Here is a 16393-nt window from a genome sequence, read left to right as displayed (position 1 = left end):
ATTCAAATACGTTTATCAGGAAGGTAAATTGGTTTTCAATATGAAATGACGGTTTCTTGATCATGATTTGTATGACTTATATGAAAATGGCCAAGAACCAAGAATGAAAGATGTGAATGTTGTTACCTCTGAGAAGGATGATGCACAGCAGGCATGTTCGCGGCGGCTCCATTTAGAACAATATCACCGAGTTGCGTTTCAAAGTTGTCTCCCTCGCTTCCACGGGGTCCAAAACAAAAACAAAAAACACTTTTCGGTGTTCTTCTCAGTGCAGAGATGCCTCAATGCCAGTGAAAATGTGCTGCAGTGGCATCCCAGTGGGGATAATGCTGATGGTGGGGGGGAAGGTGACCCGTGCTGAACTCCAAGCAGGCTAACGGTCGTTTCCAGCGAGAGGCAGCTGCTAAAAGTTAAATCATGGCGATTAACGACAAACGGCTCCCCAAAGTGTCCGGCAGGCGCCCACAAAAAGTTCCTTCCGAGCGCGTCTCACTCAATCCGCATCGGTCGACTTGTGCGCTGGTTTGTCCAACTCAACAGGTCCGCCGGGCAGTGCTCCTCCTGCCCAGGTTTTTCTTTAGTGCAAAACACACGCGCGCTCCAACTTACAAGCAGCCCCCTTCACAAATTCTCACTGTCGGGGGCAATGAAAGAGCAAATGGATCCTGCCCTTCCATCTACTGCGCGCACTCGTACAGTGTGCGCACTGCAATCCATGTTGGCAAAACTCAAACCAATCTCTCTCTCTCTCTCTTTCTCTCTCGCTCTCTCTTTCTCTCTTGCTCTCTCTGCTGGAAGACTGGTTTGCCTTGCTTTCGTCACTTGTGGCTTGCTTAAATATAGGTGTCAAAATAGTTTGTTTTTTTCCCCTGGGAAACTGACAAAGGGATCAAGGATTTTAAACATCTTGGCAGCCCTGTCCATCTATCTATCCATCCATCCATCCATCCACTCACTTCCCGTGTGTGACTAGTATTGTAGTTGTTAAAAACGTCTGACAACTGCGCCATCTGCAGGATGTGGAAGTTATTACATGGTCAACGGTGCAGTCCAAACGTGTTCGGATCCCGATTTTTTGTTGTTGTTTTTCCTTCCACCGCCACAATGGATTTTAAGTAACAGATGCACACAAGATTCAACATTCCAGAATAAGTCATTTATATCATGCGCAGGACGGCACAAGAATGATGTGACGTAAACACATCCACGACGTGAGCAGAGCTGAGCGCAGTTTTGAGTTGTGGGCCAGGTATACGGACGGGAATGCGACGGCGGAGTGTAATTCCATTTTCCGCTCGGGAAGATGGTTTCAAATTTCTGCATTACAAGGAGAAGAGACCAACAAGGTGGAGGACTTGAAGTATTTGGGGTCAACAGTCCAGAGCAATGGAGAGTGTGGAAAAGAAGTGAAGAAAGCGTGCGCAGGCCGGCTGGAACGGGTGGAGGAAAGCGTCAGGTGGGATTGAAGAGTTTCAGCACAAATGAAAGGAAATGTTTATCAAACTGTGGTGAGACCAGCCATGTTGTTGGTCTGGAGACGCTGCCGCTGAGGAAAAGACAGGTGGCAGAGCTGGAGATGCTGAGCTTCTCTTTGGGACTGATCAGGATGGATAGAATCAGGAAGGAGTACATCAGAAGGACAGCTCAGATGTTGGAGGCTTTGGAGATCAAGTCAGAGAGGCCAGACTGAGATGGTTTGGACATTCCAGAGGAGATCGGAAGGAGGCCGAGTTTCCAAATGCCAGGCAGAAGGTCTAGAGGAAGACCAAAGAGGAGTTTTATGGATGTAGTTAAAGAGGACATGAAGCTAGTGTGAGTGCAGAGGGTGCAGAGGGCAGGGTTCGATGCAGGCAACTGATTGGCTGTGGCGACCCCTGAAGGGAAAAGCACAAAGGAAAAGAAGACGAAGGCCTGAATAGGATTTTGACACGTAACAAGCAAACGCAGTCGAGATTTCTTTTCTTTGACGCTTCCTCTTGTGGGATGCCACCTTTGCCTCACATCCAAGTCAGTGAATGACTTTGTTGTTTTCCTAAAGCTTGAAAGTCTTCTTTAGCGGGGCTGCCGTTGAACGCAACATTTCTGCTGGTGATCGGAACCCCAAGTGGTCTTGCTACCTTGAATGCTTTTTCAGCCAAGATATCGCCTTCCCAGCCACCCATGTGGAAACATCGGCCGCAACTTCAAGTATTTCTTAAAAATTGTCATCATCATAATCGTCGTCGTCGTCCTCTTCGACCATCTGTACAGTTCTAACTGTAATATAAAGTATATTTGTTAAACAGTGTTTTACTGTCAAATACAGTGCCCACTGAGAGCCAATAAAGAAATCATTAAAAGCACTTTTACTTTTCCTCACCTTGTACATTACGTGCAAAATGCCCACTCTTTGGCTTTTTCTCACTTTGGTCGTCGTCATCTTCATCCTCTTCGTCATCTTCCTCTGAAATTATGTTGAGAGCAGAACAATGTAAGCTTTTGGCTGTAAACTTGTAAAATTTGAACTGAGAGCAAAAAATAATCATGCAAAACACTTTGCTGTAATTTAACGAAATGTTACAGTGAACAGAGTTGCATCGTGGGAAGGAAGTGCCAGTCGCCAGGCCCCAAACACTGCAGAACAAATGTTTCATTTCACAACAACAACAACAACAACTTCCCGGTGGTTGTCTGGAGCTCAAGTAAGTCACACGTTTTCTACTGTCGTGTCAAAATGAAATTTCATACTCGTAAAAAACTTTTCCGGACAGATTGCAACTGCTGCAAGTATCTTCCCGTCATCCTCTTCGTCATCCTCTTCGTCATCCTCTTCGTTATCTTCATCCTCTTCGTCATCTTCCTCTGAAATTATGTTGAGAGCAGAACAATGTAAGCTTTTGGCTGTAAACCTGTAAAATTTGAACTGAGAGCAAAAAATAATCATGCAAAACACTTTGCTGCAATTTAACAAAATGTTACAGTGAACAGAGTTGCATCGTGGGAAGGAAGTGCCCGTCGCCAGGCCCAAACACTGCAGAACAAATGTTTCATTTCACAACAACAACAACTTCCAGGTGGTTGTCTGGAGCTCAAGTAAGTCACACGTTTTCTACTGTCGTGTCAAAATGAAATTTCATACTCGTAAAAAACTTTTCCGGACAGATTGCAACTGCTGCAAGTATCTTCCCGTCATCGTTATCTTCATCCTCTTCGTCATCCTCTTCGTCATCCTCTTCGTTATCTTCATCCTCTTCGTCATCTTCCTCTGAAATTATGTTGAGAGCAGAACAATGTAAGCTTTTGGCTGTAAACCTGTAAAATTTGAACTGAGAGCAAAAAATAATCATGCAAAACACTTTGCTGCAATTTAACAAAATGTTACAGTGAACAGAGTTGCATCGTGGGAAGGAAGTGCCCGTCGCCAGGCCCAAACACTGCAGAACAAATGTTTCATTTCACAACAACAACAACTTCCAGGTGGTTGTCTGGAGCTCAAGTAAGTCTCACGTTTTCTACTGTCGTGTCAAAACTAAATTTCATACTTTCTGTGGTGATTAGCCAACCTTCTTACAACCAGAAAGACTTTGTGCATGTTAACTTCCTTTTGCGTGTGGATAAATGTGTGTATTCTTTACTGACTTACAATATTGTCACAATATAAGCGATAGCCAAACACATACGACATTTCCCATCATAAGTGAAACCCCATGTGGGAATTGTGCATTGAGAAGTGTGGACTGCACTCATTTAAATAATAATAATAAGTCCCTATTTTTTTCAATGCAAAGTTTTTTATTCAAAATATGTATGTCAATATTAGAAGAACCATTAGGACAAAAGGATCCAAGAGAACAATGAAATGAAATGATTGTAGTGATTGTGATTGTGTGGCGTGACAGTCGCAGCGCCAATTGTGCCCGTCGCCGCTACTGCCAGAAACGATAACAAGTCATGTACAGGAGCTCAGAAGGGGCCACTCGAGTCTTTGAAAAGCAAATAAATGAAATTGAGAAGAAAAGAAAAAAAAGACCCACCTTGTCTAGGTGCCTCGGATGACTTTTTGGCAATCTCGGCATCTGCCAAAACACCAGCAAAATATGTCACTTCTTACACCACTACTAATATATATATATATATATATATATATAAAAAAAAAAATATATATATATATATATATATATAAAAATATATATATATATATATATATATAAAAAAAAAAATATATATATATATATATATATATATATATATATATATATATATATATATATATATATATACACTCATTATTATTATTATTATTACATGAAGTTTTGAAATATTAAGTCAATAAAATACTGAAAAAAATAAAAACGGAAAGAAATACTTTTACTGATTATATAATGTCACTAATTTCCTCAATCTGATATTAGTCTACAAATATACGAAAAATACAATTATTGCTTTTTATTTTTTACTTTTGCATAAGTACTAACAAACATTCAACATTCTTACATTATTGCTAAAACGTTAGAAATGACATATACCAAAACATTATTTGGAACATGCAAAATACGAGGCTTAAAAAAAATGTCAGGAAAAATGTGAGGGCATGTGTGTGCATGCACTCACATTTTTTTCCGAGCACATACATACTACGTGCGCGCACACACTTATTTCCTCTCGCCATTTACCGAGCTCTTCGGCCTCCTGGACGCAGCTGATGAGCTTCAAGAGTCGGGAGGTGACGGTCACGGCTCCGTCCTCGGTGAAGGTGGAAGCCAGCACGTTGGTGAGCTCCACGATGCTCTTGCTCTCCACCTTGCCCAGCGGCACCTTCCGCCCGCCGTGGCCGTCCACCAGAACCATGCAGAACTTGTCGTAGTTCATCTTGGACAAGTTCTCCAGCGAGTTGAGGATGGCCAACTTTTTGTAAGACATCTCTTAGCGGCCAGTTCAGTGGAGCCAGACGAAAGACGGTATACTCGGTTTAATAGCGAAAGTGAAACCTGTTGGAACCTGAGTCAACTGTTTCCAATATTAACTCTTTGACTGCCAGATGTTTTCAGAAAAGGGATGCCGTCAGCATACATGTCAACCCATAAGGTTTGTCCGTATTTCTTACGGATTTTTAAGTGTTGCAAAAGCATACGGGCGTATTTGGAAATGAATACGGATTTAACTGTTTTCATGAAAATAATATTAGTATATATTGCTTACCCTTTTTAAATTTATTTAGTATTTACTGTCGGCTACGTGCTACACGTGTGCATAAGCTCGATTTAAACAACAACCGGTCACAAAATCTCGTCTATCGCGCGAGACTTGTAACAGTTTCCTGACATGCGCAGTTAAGAAATTTGTGTTAGCGCGAAAATTGCGAGTCGTTCGCAGTGGTTGAGAAAATGGGGGACAGGCCGGCCAAAAAAACAAGATACACCGGACGTTTTCGTTCGGAATGGACGGATTTATTTAAGGTAATTGGTCCGTCAAAACTTGGAGAAGAGTATGCATCATGTTCGCTTTGTTCACGGGACATTAAGGTTGCGGCATCTGACATTTACGATGTCAAAGAACATTTGAAGTCAAAGTTGCACGAGAGAAATGTGAAGCAACAAAAAAGTCAACCGTCCATGATAAAATTTGCTCGACCCAATGGACCAAATGAACCCTCTAAAAGTATAACTAAATCGGAGGTTATTTTGTGCAACTTTTTTGCTCAGCATAACGTGCCGATGATAATCGCTGATCACTTTAATAAAATTGCGCCATCAGTATTTCCTGATAGTGACATTGCCAGAAAATTGACCTGTAAGAGGACCAAAACAACTCAAATAATTAAGAAATGTTTGGCACCAGAGGCAACCAGAACGGTTGTAGAACATTGTCGATCATCGCCCTACTCCTTGATGATTGACGAATCAAATGACAAGAAGTGCGTTTGGCAGTCTCATGGTACGAATCTTCGATATCAACATTGGTGCACGATCTCGGATTCTGGACATGCCAGTATGCAACGTGGGTACCAGCGAGAAAATCTTCAAAACGTTGGATGACGTGTTAAGGTTCGTATTGTTCATAAACTTACTACATAAGCCCAAACATTAATTTCCATTAAATTATGTAAAAAGAATTCAATTGAAAGCAATTAAGTTTTGGGGACAAATATTCTTTTAGTCGAATTGTTATTTCATATAATTGAATTATACATCACCCCTAGGTTCACAACATTTACATGGTATTTGTTTTGTTGCAGTGAGGTGAGAGCATTTTACTGTTCTGTAGTAGGAAAAATGCTTAAGAAGTTCCCATTTGATGATGAAGTTCTGCGTGACTTGGTGGTTCTTGATCCAAGGAAGAGAGCTGAAATAGACTACACAAAGAGTAAGTTTTAATGTTTAAATCAATTATACATACACATAACCAAAGGATATTTATTTATCTCTCCTAGTTATGCCAGCATGAACATTATTGTACTTAAATCAAAAATTTGAAAATTGTAGTTACATATGTTTCTGTAAAGTTAATTTTATTTATTATGTTTGCTGAATATTGTTGAAATATTACATTTATTAGATTTATTTATCAATCATTTGCAGTTGTTTCTTTGGCCAATAAGTTCACTCCAACAACAGACCTTGAAGCCCTGACAGAAGAATTTGAAGATTATCAGCTCACGGAAGATGATGATGATCTCTTCTCCACCAAGAATGGCAAGCCCAGAAGAAATGATGAGGTTTGGGTGGATATCCTCAACAAGCAGACAGTGATGGGGGAAGTAAGATTTCCATCCATGAGGAAAGTTATGGAAGCTGCGTTGTGCCTGCCACATAGCAATGCAGATTGTGAAAGAGTGTTTTCTCAAGTGAGAAAAATTGGGAAAAAAAGGAAGAATTTGAACACTGACACTCTTAACAGCTTTGCTGCAGTGCAAAATCAACACTGACACATGTTGTGACATTGTTCCAACAAATGAACAAGTCCATTTGGCCAAAAAGGCAACTTATGAATACAACCGAGAACATTGAGCTGTGTAACCTTGTTGATTCACCTTATGATGCCAGATGGCAGTCCCTGTGATATTTAGAAATCTGTTTTTTCTTTGTGCAATAAAATGTCATTTGGAACAAGATACTGTCAATGTCTTCATATAAGAAAGAAAGTAAGGTAAGATTAATGTTATTGCATGAAACAGCTTTAGTATTGATAAAACTGACATAAGGATTTTTATGGGAAAATAAGGATTTTATGGGTTTGTAATACAGGTGGGACCAAATTAGGGTTGACATTTTTGACTGATCTTTCAAGGTCCACAGAAAATGTTGTGTTTGGACTATGGAAACACACATCCTACCAAATGAAAGATTGAAATCTCCTCTTTCATCAGAAAAACAGTTTGTTTCTACCTTATTCCGTTTTTCAGTAATCAACAATAGAAAATGGTTAGTTTCACCCAAATGCTCTGTTTTGAAACAAAATACGGAGAAATCAAGCTTTTTGTGAAACGATATTATTTCATGCACGCTAGTGAATTTGACACCTTTTTTTTTCCATGAATGATGCCACAAACTCCTAAACAGTGCTTTACTTCTGTAAAACACTACCAACAATGAAAAAGTGTTTTTTTGATTGCAAAATACGTTTATTTCCATTCAACAGTGTAACAATTTGACAAAACAATTTGGCAAACTATTTACAAATGTGTGCAACTGTGGCACTATTTACAATTGTGTGGATGTTTCAAATACAGTTTTTCTTTTTGTAACTCCCCTGCGTGCAAGGAGACGCAGCAGGATTTGCACAACAGATTAGTTTTACTGCGATGGCCCCTTAGCGTGCAGACGCTACACTTTCTTGCTGGCTTTTTTTCCGGGGAATAGCAAGTATATACTGCAGTGTGTGTTTGGCCATCAAGTCTACTCTCAGGATCGTGATACGGTGACGTTACGGTGGTGTTATGTCTGGCTTCCTCATTGTCCTTCAGTTCCTATACCGGGTGGTTGATCCATCTTATCCGCTCCATTCATGGTGGCATCGTAGTCCATATATCCATTGATATACGGAACTTTTCTTAACGTTGACCACTTACATCAACAAATTATTGTTAGCAGTCGCCATTTTTGCTGCATTGAACTCATTCAATGCAGACTTGTGGCCAATGACGTTGTATATTGTGACGCTGCTCCACTGTAAATGCCAAACTTGGGAACAGGTTTACTGATGCACAACCACCAGTAGATGGCAGTGGTGGCCCATTTTAGATATGAGAGAGCAGCACGCTATGCGATGCGAGTCCACTGGGAGAAAAGGCTGCATTTTGTGCAACCTTGCTTTTTTCTACTGCTAGCTGTTTATAAAAAGGATGAGGAGGAAAAAAAAGCAGAATCCAACTTTCCCTGCAGGTGGAAGGAGAGGGTCTATGAGCGAGCTCTTTGGCCGTCAGCGTGGGTGACGGACACGGCTCCGTCCTGGGTGAAGGTGGATGCCAGCACCTTGGTGACCTCCACAATGTTCTTGCCCAGCGGCACCTTGTGCCCGCCCACCACAAGCATGCAGAACTTGTCGTAGTTCCTCTTGGACAAGTTCCCCAGCGAGTGGACGATGGCCAACTTTTTGTAACGCATCTCTCAACGCGGCCAATTCAGTGAAGGCAGACGAAAGGTTTGGGAAAGACGTTCATTGCAGATTGAAAGTGAAACCTGTTCAATCTGCGTTACGTCATCATAACACCTTGATGGACAACACCCATCAAAGTCAATTGTTTCTAATATGAACATTTGAATTTTGTGAGTTTTCCCCCTCCTGCAAACAAGATTTTTTAAAATGACACAATACATATCACATCAGCCCCCCCCCCCCCCCCGCGCCTTTTTTTTAGAATACTAATAAACATCTACAGTGCCTTGAGCACGTATTTGGATCTTTTCAACTCATTCCACATGTTGCCACTTTCCAACCGCAAACTTGAATATATTTTTTTTATGTGATGGACCAAAATCAAGTCACACGTATATAAATGTAAAGTCGTTTGTAGTAAAAGCGGTGCCTTCTTGTGGCCAAATCTTCTTTTGCCGCCTGGTGAACTCGTTCATCGCCTCAAAAGCAGGCGGCGAACTGGCACGAAGCTTCCGCGATCAAATGTGGGATTACGGTCCAAATGTGGACTTTCCACCGGACGTCAACAGACAGTCAAAAAATGCACAAGTTTTGCGAAGAGCAGCAAATGGAATGCCAAGCGGCCTCCGGGGGTTGGCATGTCGGTGGGATATTTATTTTTGATACTTAACCTGCGAGCTGGCACAGTTTTTTTTTTTTCTAAAAGATGCTCTAGCGCCCGCGTGTGAAATATTATCCGTGCAGAACGGCGACTGTGCGCGGGTCAAGTTCGTGGCAGACGAGAAGACGACGGAGCGTCACCGGGTTCTCCCGAGTCGGCACTTGGGCTGGATCCAACGTCAGCTGTTGCCAAAATAAATACACGGCGCTCGCATGCACACGTGACCTTGTAGATGGCAGGAAAGGAATCAAACACATCTGCTTGTTTACAGAGCTTGGCAAAAGAAATATGGGCAACTTTTTGGGACCATTTGACTGATCGTCCAATCCACTTCATTTCTAGAGCACACGTTATAAACGAGCGTTTCCAAAGTGCTGCACATTGAGATCCGCACACTATCATACACAAACCAACTATAAAAATGAAATAAAAAACAGTCAATAAAAATGCTAAAATACAATAAGTCGTATAAAAAATGAATACATTAAAAATACATTTAAAACATTAAAATAATAAATAAAAGACCCTGAGGACCACACAATTCACGCTGAACTAAAAGCCAAGAAATAAAAGTGGAACTTAATACTTAAAACACGTGGAGAGAGCTTAAAGAAATGAAAGGGCTTCATCCACAAGACAAGACAAGAAACACTTTGAACTCATTCAAACCCAAAAACGTGTAAATCTGTTTTTTAATACTTTATCCTTCACTACCAAAAATGTATCTATACGTTTGTTTGTTTTTAAACATTTTTTTTATGCTAGAGCATACAGAAGGCTTTGATGCAGCTTCTGACATGAAGAGGTGGCTTAAAGCAATGGTAGTTATTACAAAAAACGGCCAACAGGTGTCAGCAGAGTATAAGAGATCAGCCAGGGCCATTTTTGGAACAAACTCTTCTTTTAACAGGAATGTGAAAATAAACCAAATTTAGCTATATTCTAATCCTAGTTGCTGGAAAACGGAAAAAGATACAAATATACTTTTTTTTTCCCGAATGAAAGAAGAGACTCTAATCTTTCTTTTGGTAGGTTCCATGTTCAGTGAAATCGGCTGTAAGGGAATGAGTTAAAAAGGAAGGCTATACAAAAACGTGCACCATCTCATCTGATTAACAATTGTTTTGTGATGGTGATATTCTCCTAATTCAATTTGAATCCCATCTCTAATTTTTTGTTTGGAGAAAGGGACGCATCTTACAAACTGTGCCCGGGTTTATGCAAACATACCCGCACACTTGAATCTGCTCAAGTGCAAGTGAAGGAAGGTCAAAAGTTCAAGGGCTTTGCAGATGGCCAAAAGCCAAATCAAACGACACGCTACGTGATCGGCGTCCCTGCAGAGGTGCAGCACAAGCAAAGTGTGTGTTGCCGCGGGAACGCAACGGCAGCCACGAACTTTTTTTCTTTTTTCATTTTCCAAGGTGGGCTTCCTCCAGCCACATCCGTCTTCTTTCTGCAAGCCGTCCGACCACAGCGCCGGCCGGGCACCTCAGCTACGCGTACGTTCGCCTCCGACAAGCTCGTCATCTGGAATTAGTCACAAGAGGAAACGACAAGGAGGGGGAGGGGCCGGCAAGTCGGAGCCCATGTAAGCCAGAATCGGACGTCATGCACGACAGCCGGGGGTCATCAAGGTGAATATGGAAACTCACTCGGCCGTGTTGGCGCTCTCGGGTTCACGTCATTTGCTCACTCTGTAATTACATTGATGATCATCATTACATTCTTCATCCCTACAAAGGATTCATTCAAGACGAGCATACTGTAAGCGCATTGTCTCAAACAAGCAGAAATAAGGGTGGGGTGGGGTGGGGTGTTTTCATACCAGGGTGGTGATAGCAGTTTTGATCAACTCTCATTTGATGACGTCTGAAGTCGAAGCGGATGAGTCACCGTGTAAGGAAGTTTAAAAAGCTCCTTCCTCCTCTTTCCGTCTGACTCAAACCCTCCACAGCAATCGGCTTTCATGTTGTTTTTTTTCTCATAAGGAACTTTTTCTTCCCAGACACTCAAAACATTTGAAGCTGCTCGTGTCCAGGGTGGGAGCCTGCAAGAAAGTGCATTTTATGATCCCGCGCTTGTTCAATCACGTCAACAAAACAAACGGACTGATTTTGATTTCATTACACATTAGTCATGATTATGAATGTCAAAACATTTTTACGTCATGTGTTTACAAATAGAGAACAACAAATAGTTGAGATTTTAGAGACTATAGCGCAACTATAGCAAAGTGTGGCATAGTTTATATATTGTTTAGTATCACAAACTATGTAAAGTGTTTCCCATTCGGCATCCATTGCCACATTTGCGGTCCTTTTTCAAGGTTTCTCATTATTGGCCTGATGAAGTTTTTTGTGGTTCGATGAGGGGATGTCGTTGATGTTTATCAACTGAGGGCTCTTTGAGACTCTTGTGTGATTATAAATCAACTTGACGTGGCACCTTCATTCCCTATATTCCCACAAATATTTTTTTCAAAAAACCCTCTAAAATCAAATCAAAAAATTCCCAGAATTTTTTTTAAAACTAGCCCAAGTATATATAAAAGAAATACTTCACAAAAACACAAATCCGCGTGACGAATGGGGCTAATGTTCAGTACCAGGATGTTGTCATCACCATCGTGCAGGCTTTAAATGAAGGCGTGTGCTCTTGCTGAAAGGAAAGAGCCATCCTGCTCCTCACGTTTGCCCCCCGCGGGCCTCTTTTCGTCAACTTCTTGGGTGCAGATTGCACTTGACTTGTGCTGCAATTATTGCTTCAGTCAGACCACAAATCAGACACCTTCCCTTGTGTGACATGTCCTGAAGTATGCAGAGGTGTCCAAAATCCTCTCTGGCTTCATCAAAGACACGTGACTGTAGCTTTTTTTTACATTGAAGATGTTCCGCTTTTGCTTTCAAGGTAGGATTAATATCTCTGAAGGCTCCTGTAATCTATTGGACATTAGGAGGGGTTTGAATGATTTTCTTGTATAATCCCAATGGCAAGATTTCCTAAAAATGTCCACTTCACCTTCATCTGGACGCAGATACTGGTTCCCTCAAATGTCCACTAAGAATTTCTTGGCAGTGATTCGGGAGAAGGGAAAGAGACGATGATTGCGAAGGCAGTTCTTCATCATTCCTACTCCTTAATAACTCCAATTGCCAACGCAACTTGATTTTCCCAAAATGACATTTTATCAATTCAACCCGAGTACGTCGCACCAAGAATTTCAAAAATCCGACGATGGCTTCCAGGAAACTTGAGTTTTTATTGAGCCCGAAGGAAAAATAACGTCTGTCCAGCGCTGAGCTAGCTACTAGCAAGTAGGCGCTAACACTGGCGAGATGGCACCATATAATATTCTACAATTCTCATCAACGACAGCATCATTAATGAGTGTTTTCGGGGTTTGTCGTCAGTCTATGAAATTAGCGATTGAACAAGGTTGTGAGGTGGTTTTGCTGGAGGCCATTACAAACTGGCCAGGATTCCGTCCAGCAACCTTTAGAAGTCGCTTGTTGTTGCTGAATATTAATTGACTTTGTACGTTTTTTTTTTGGGTAAATGAAGTTGAATAATAAGATACGTCACATTCCAATGCAATTGTGAGAGTGAAAGAACCGAGTAACGGCGGCCACCGTAAATCTAGTAAGCAAGTCGATGTTTAATATATATTTTGAATAGCTTTAAGTCAACAGCAACGGAGACAGAAGATATAACAAACATTTTTGGCTTCTTGACTTTAGTTCCCCTTTAAGTTCTTAACAGTGAGGAATTTGTCACAATTTGGGATGTTCCTTCAAATGTCCGCTGCAGGTTTTGTGATGGCAACAGTTTTGTTTGTGGAGCCGATTTTCCATCATTTTTGTGTGAATGTTGTCCAACCGCTGACTTTGTTGCTGCGCTTTTTCACCGGCCTGCTTTCCTCCTTTGGCGCAATGTGCTGTCTGCTCGCTCACCTTTTGGCCGAGCCGCTCGGGCGTTTTACGAGCTGCGCGGCCACTGCCGGCGTTTGATGTTGGACGTGTTAAGAGTTCTCAGAATGTCTTTTTGTTTGCTCTTTTGCATGTCCGGTTTTGAAGCCAGACGTGACAGCTGCCTTTTACTGCCCCAGGGGGTAATAAACAGCTAGGGAGGGGTCGTTATTTATCCCTTTTATTAGGGCAGGAGGTAGAAGGGGGCGGGGCTTGCGCTTTATTGAGGTCACACTGTAACTGCACACAGCTGTAGGGCAAAAAAGGAGGAATAAGGCAGATCGTTTGTAAGCGGAAAGGAAGCGTTGCGAGCATCACTAAATTCCTGTCTAACGAGCCCCTCCGAGTGCCGAGTGCCGTCATCAGACCTCCGAGTGATCCATCATCCTTCTGGGCGCCGTTTCCCTCCTTGTTAAGCACATCTGCTGTCAATCAGCTGTACTTTGTAATCCTCTCGGCATTTCCTGCCGCTGGGGACGCGCCCGCGCCATCTTGACTTCGCTGACCACTTGACCAAAAGGTCGCACACGAAAAACGGATTCCCGCTTCCATCAAGTCACCGACCGCACTTATCGTCATGTCATATGCAAGTCGAACCGCCTTTTCCATCCCTTTATCGAAGCGAGGCGCATACTTGTGTGTGCCTTGAGATACGAGTCTAACTCGTAACGCAAAACATTCGCCAATCATCTTTCCCCATTTCTCAATGAAGGGAAATGCCTTGAAGCCATCTCAGGCCCGCATCCCCAAAACATTTCCGTTGTTGTTTTTTAATAGGGATAAAAATCGCTCTTTATTATTGTGCTCCATAAAAACGTAGAGTAACAACATCATTATTAATTTGAATGTAAACAATTTGAGTTGAAGTTGCAATTTTACTATTTTGATCATTTTGGTCTATTTTACGTTCATGCTTGGATTTCAAATAAATCACAAGTTTCTAGTTTCTCAGCACTTGGCTAATTTTTTAACTCGTTATTTGTAGGCCGACTTTCGACTTTTATCACTTTGAATATTGGCTGATTGTAAAGTAAATGTTTTGCCTATTGTACCTGAGTGGCAGACCTGTGCACTGTTGGATGCCAAAGGAAATGATCCAGTTCAAGTTATTTTGCCTGAAAACCTTTTTTTTTTCCATAGGAGGGACGCAAAGAATGGATTTTCTTTTGGATGGCAGAAGGTCCACCGCTTGTCACACGTCACGGCGACTTTCTGCACATTTTGTTTTCAATTCAAAAGGTGCAGATTTCACCCTCAGTCTGTAAGTAAATGTCAGTCTTCATACGTTTTTTTTTTTTTTATGCTGTGACTTGCGATTTCATGTGAAATGGGTGCCTTGGCTCCATAAAGGTCGGGAAACGTCGCAGCTCGCTCATCAGGCAGTTGCCGGGTAACCGATTCACACAAGTTACGAGGCCCTCACTCAGTTCCTTGCAAGAAGTTGTTAGCTTGTCTGTCCAGTCTGCTTCGTCGGACTCGGTAGTAAACCGACATACAGAACCGTGTTGGCTGATTGGCTGCCGAGTTGCTCCAAAGTCCATCTTCAGTCGGGACCATCTGGACGTGTTCACAAGGCGACTTAAGAGGACAAGAGGTCACAAATCCTGAGAAGCTTACCCAACTTGTGCTTCCCCGGCCGAGAGATCCCTCGCTTGTGTCTTTGAAGCTTTTTCCTTCACAACATTTGTGTGAATTCAAAATAAAATAGTAGAGCTCGCAAAGTCAAAAACTATTCATTCTGAGAATTTTTTTTTTTATATACAAACCATGTTTGAAATAACATTTCGCGTCCTCTTTAAGCACTCAAATTGAATTGTAAAGACCTCATAAAGACAATTCCGAGATCTGTATCTAAAGAGTGTACATAATTGCTGAAAACATGAAAAGACAAAAGTGTCTGACTGAAATTGTCCATCTAGCAACAACTTAAAAAGGCCATGGAAGCTAACACAAGCTAGCACGCCGTTGAAGCCACATTTGATACTTTGGCTGACTTTTTGGGAGGATTCAAATTGGTCAGGGTTGTGAGCAACACACTTCTCTTCCGTCTATTACATGGAAAAGACTTCTGGCTGGTAGTTTTCAGAGACTTTCATGACAAAAAAAGAAGAGTTGTCAACGTTGTGTTGCTTCTGCAAGTTCCCCAATCGCGCCTCAACTGTCTAACATGAATTTGACCGCTGGTGTGTCGTAAAACGTACACACTCCACCTTTTGCTCACGAAGGTAGCAGCCAGTCGTCATCCAAACGGACTTTTCCTTCTCGTCGGCATGGCAACCCGTTGGGCTCAAATGCGAGACATCCCGTCACAGGAGATGTGACTCAAAAGTCCGTTGTTCACAAAAACGTGCGTTCTCGCAAGCCCGCGGGAATGTGAACAAACGCACAGCTGGCAAAATGCTCCACATGACGAGTGACCGTCATCTCAAACGTTCATCGAGGGCAGACAAAAGGACTTGGACTCCACCTCACCTCTTATCTTCTTCTTTTACTGTTTTGCTTTCAGGGAAAAAAAAAACGTTGCAAGAAGCCAAAGAAAATCCTTTTTTGACGCTGGCTAAAATGAGTTTGAGAGGCGGCTGGTGTCATTTGCCGGCGTCGCGCTTTATGATGTCCTAATTGTGACGTTCATACGGCATCATTTTCCCGAGCATTTGACTCAAACTCCAAACGTTCCGACCTGTAAGCCAGCCATTGGCAAATTGTGATGGCTTGCTTTCAGAGCAACTCGGGTCACGCGCGGATTGTAAGGCTTGATGATGTTGTTGAGACCTGAGACTTTAGAAAAAGGGGATCCCACAGGGTTCAAATTTAGGGCCGCTTTTTCTTTTATATGTCAATGACAATCACTCTCGGTATTTTATGCATGCTCATGTATTCTCGTTTCAAAACTTGATTCCAAATGATTTCTGAACCGCAGTAAAACTAAAGTAAAGCTATTATTAGCTCCTTTTTAGCCCCTCGAGCACTTTGTGGATCTTCCTTATGATGTTGTGATGTGTTGTGCTTGCATTTTGTTTTCTGGTTTTAATTGTACTGTGTAGTTTTATGTACACGCTGTATATTCACGACATGACTTTTGCTCCGCCTCCTCGGCCAGGTCACCCCTGAAGAAGAGACCTCAGTCTCAGTGGGTTTCAATTTTCGGTTTTGATTGCTGATTGATTCATCTTTGGTGCTTTCACAGTAT

The 16393-nt window shown here is 41.9% G+C and overlaps 1 protein-coding gene across 2 annotated transcripts; it reads right to left on the bottom strand.

Moving 5' to 3' along the window:
• Window positions 1–1134: 1134 nt before the first annotated feature.
• Window positions 1135–4931, bottom strand: LOC144057653 (uncharacterized). 2 transcript variants are annotated; one of them, XR_013295303.1, is made up of 7 exons: window positions 4653–4931; window positions 4014–4055; window positions 3119–3244; window positions 2728–2841; window positions 2360–2443; window positions 2118–2256; window positions 1135–1754 (listed from the first exon to the last, which is right to left on the bottom strand). XR_013295303.1 is itself a non-coding variant. In XM_077575478.1 (6 exons), exons 1-6 carry the CDS (start codon window positions 4897–4899, stop codon window positions 2195–2197), a joined length of 675 nt encoding a protein of 224 aa, XP_077431604.1. In that variant the 5' UTR covers window positions 4900–4931; the 3' UTR covers window positions 1135–2194. The 2 variants fall into 2 exon arrangements, 1 of the variants encoding a protein (XP_077431604.1); XM_077575478.1 differs by having other exon boundaries at window positions 1135–2256.
• Between the last annotated feature and the right edge of the window lie 11462 nt (window positions 4932–16393).

The sequence above is a fragment of the Vanacampus margaritifer genome, chromosome 9, assembly GCF_051991255.1.
Source record: "Vanacampus margaritifer isolate UIUO_Vmar chromosome 9, RoL_Vmar_1.0, whole genome shotgun sequence".
NCBI classification, from domain to species: Eukaryota; Metazoa; Chordata; class Actinopteri; order Syngnathiformes; family Syngnathidae; genus Vanacampus; species Vanacampus margaritifer.
Note: the sequence above shows the minus strand (reverse complement) of the source record. Positions and strands in the feature narration are given on the sequence as shown.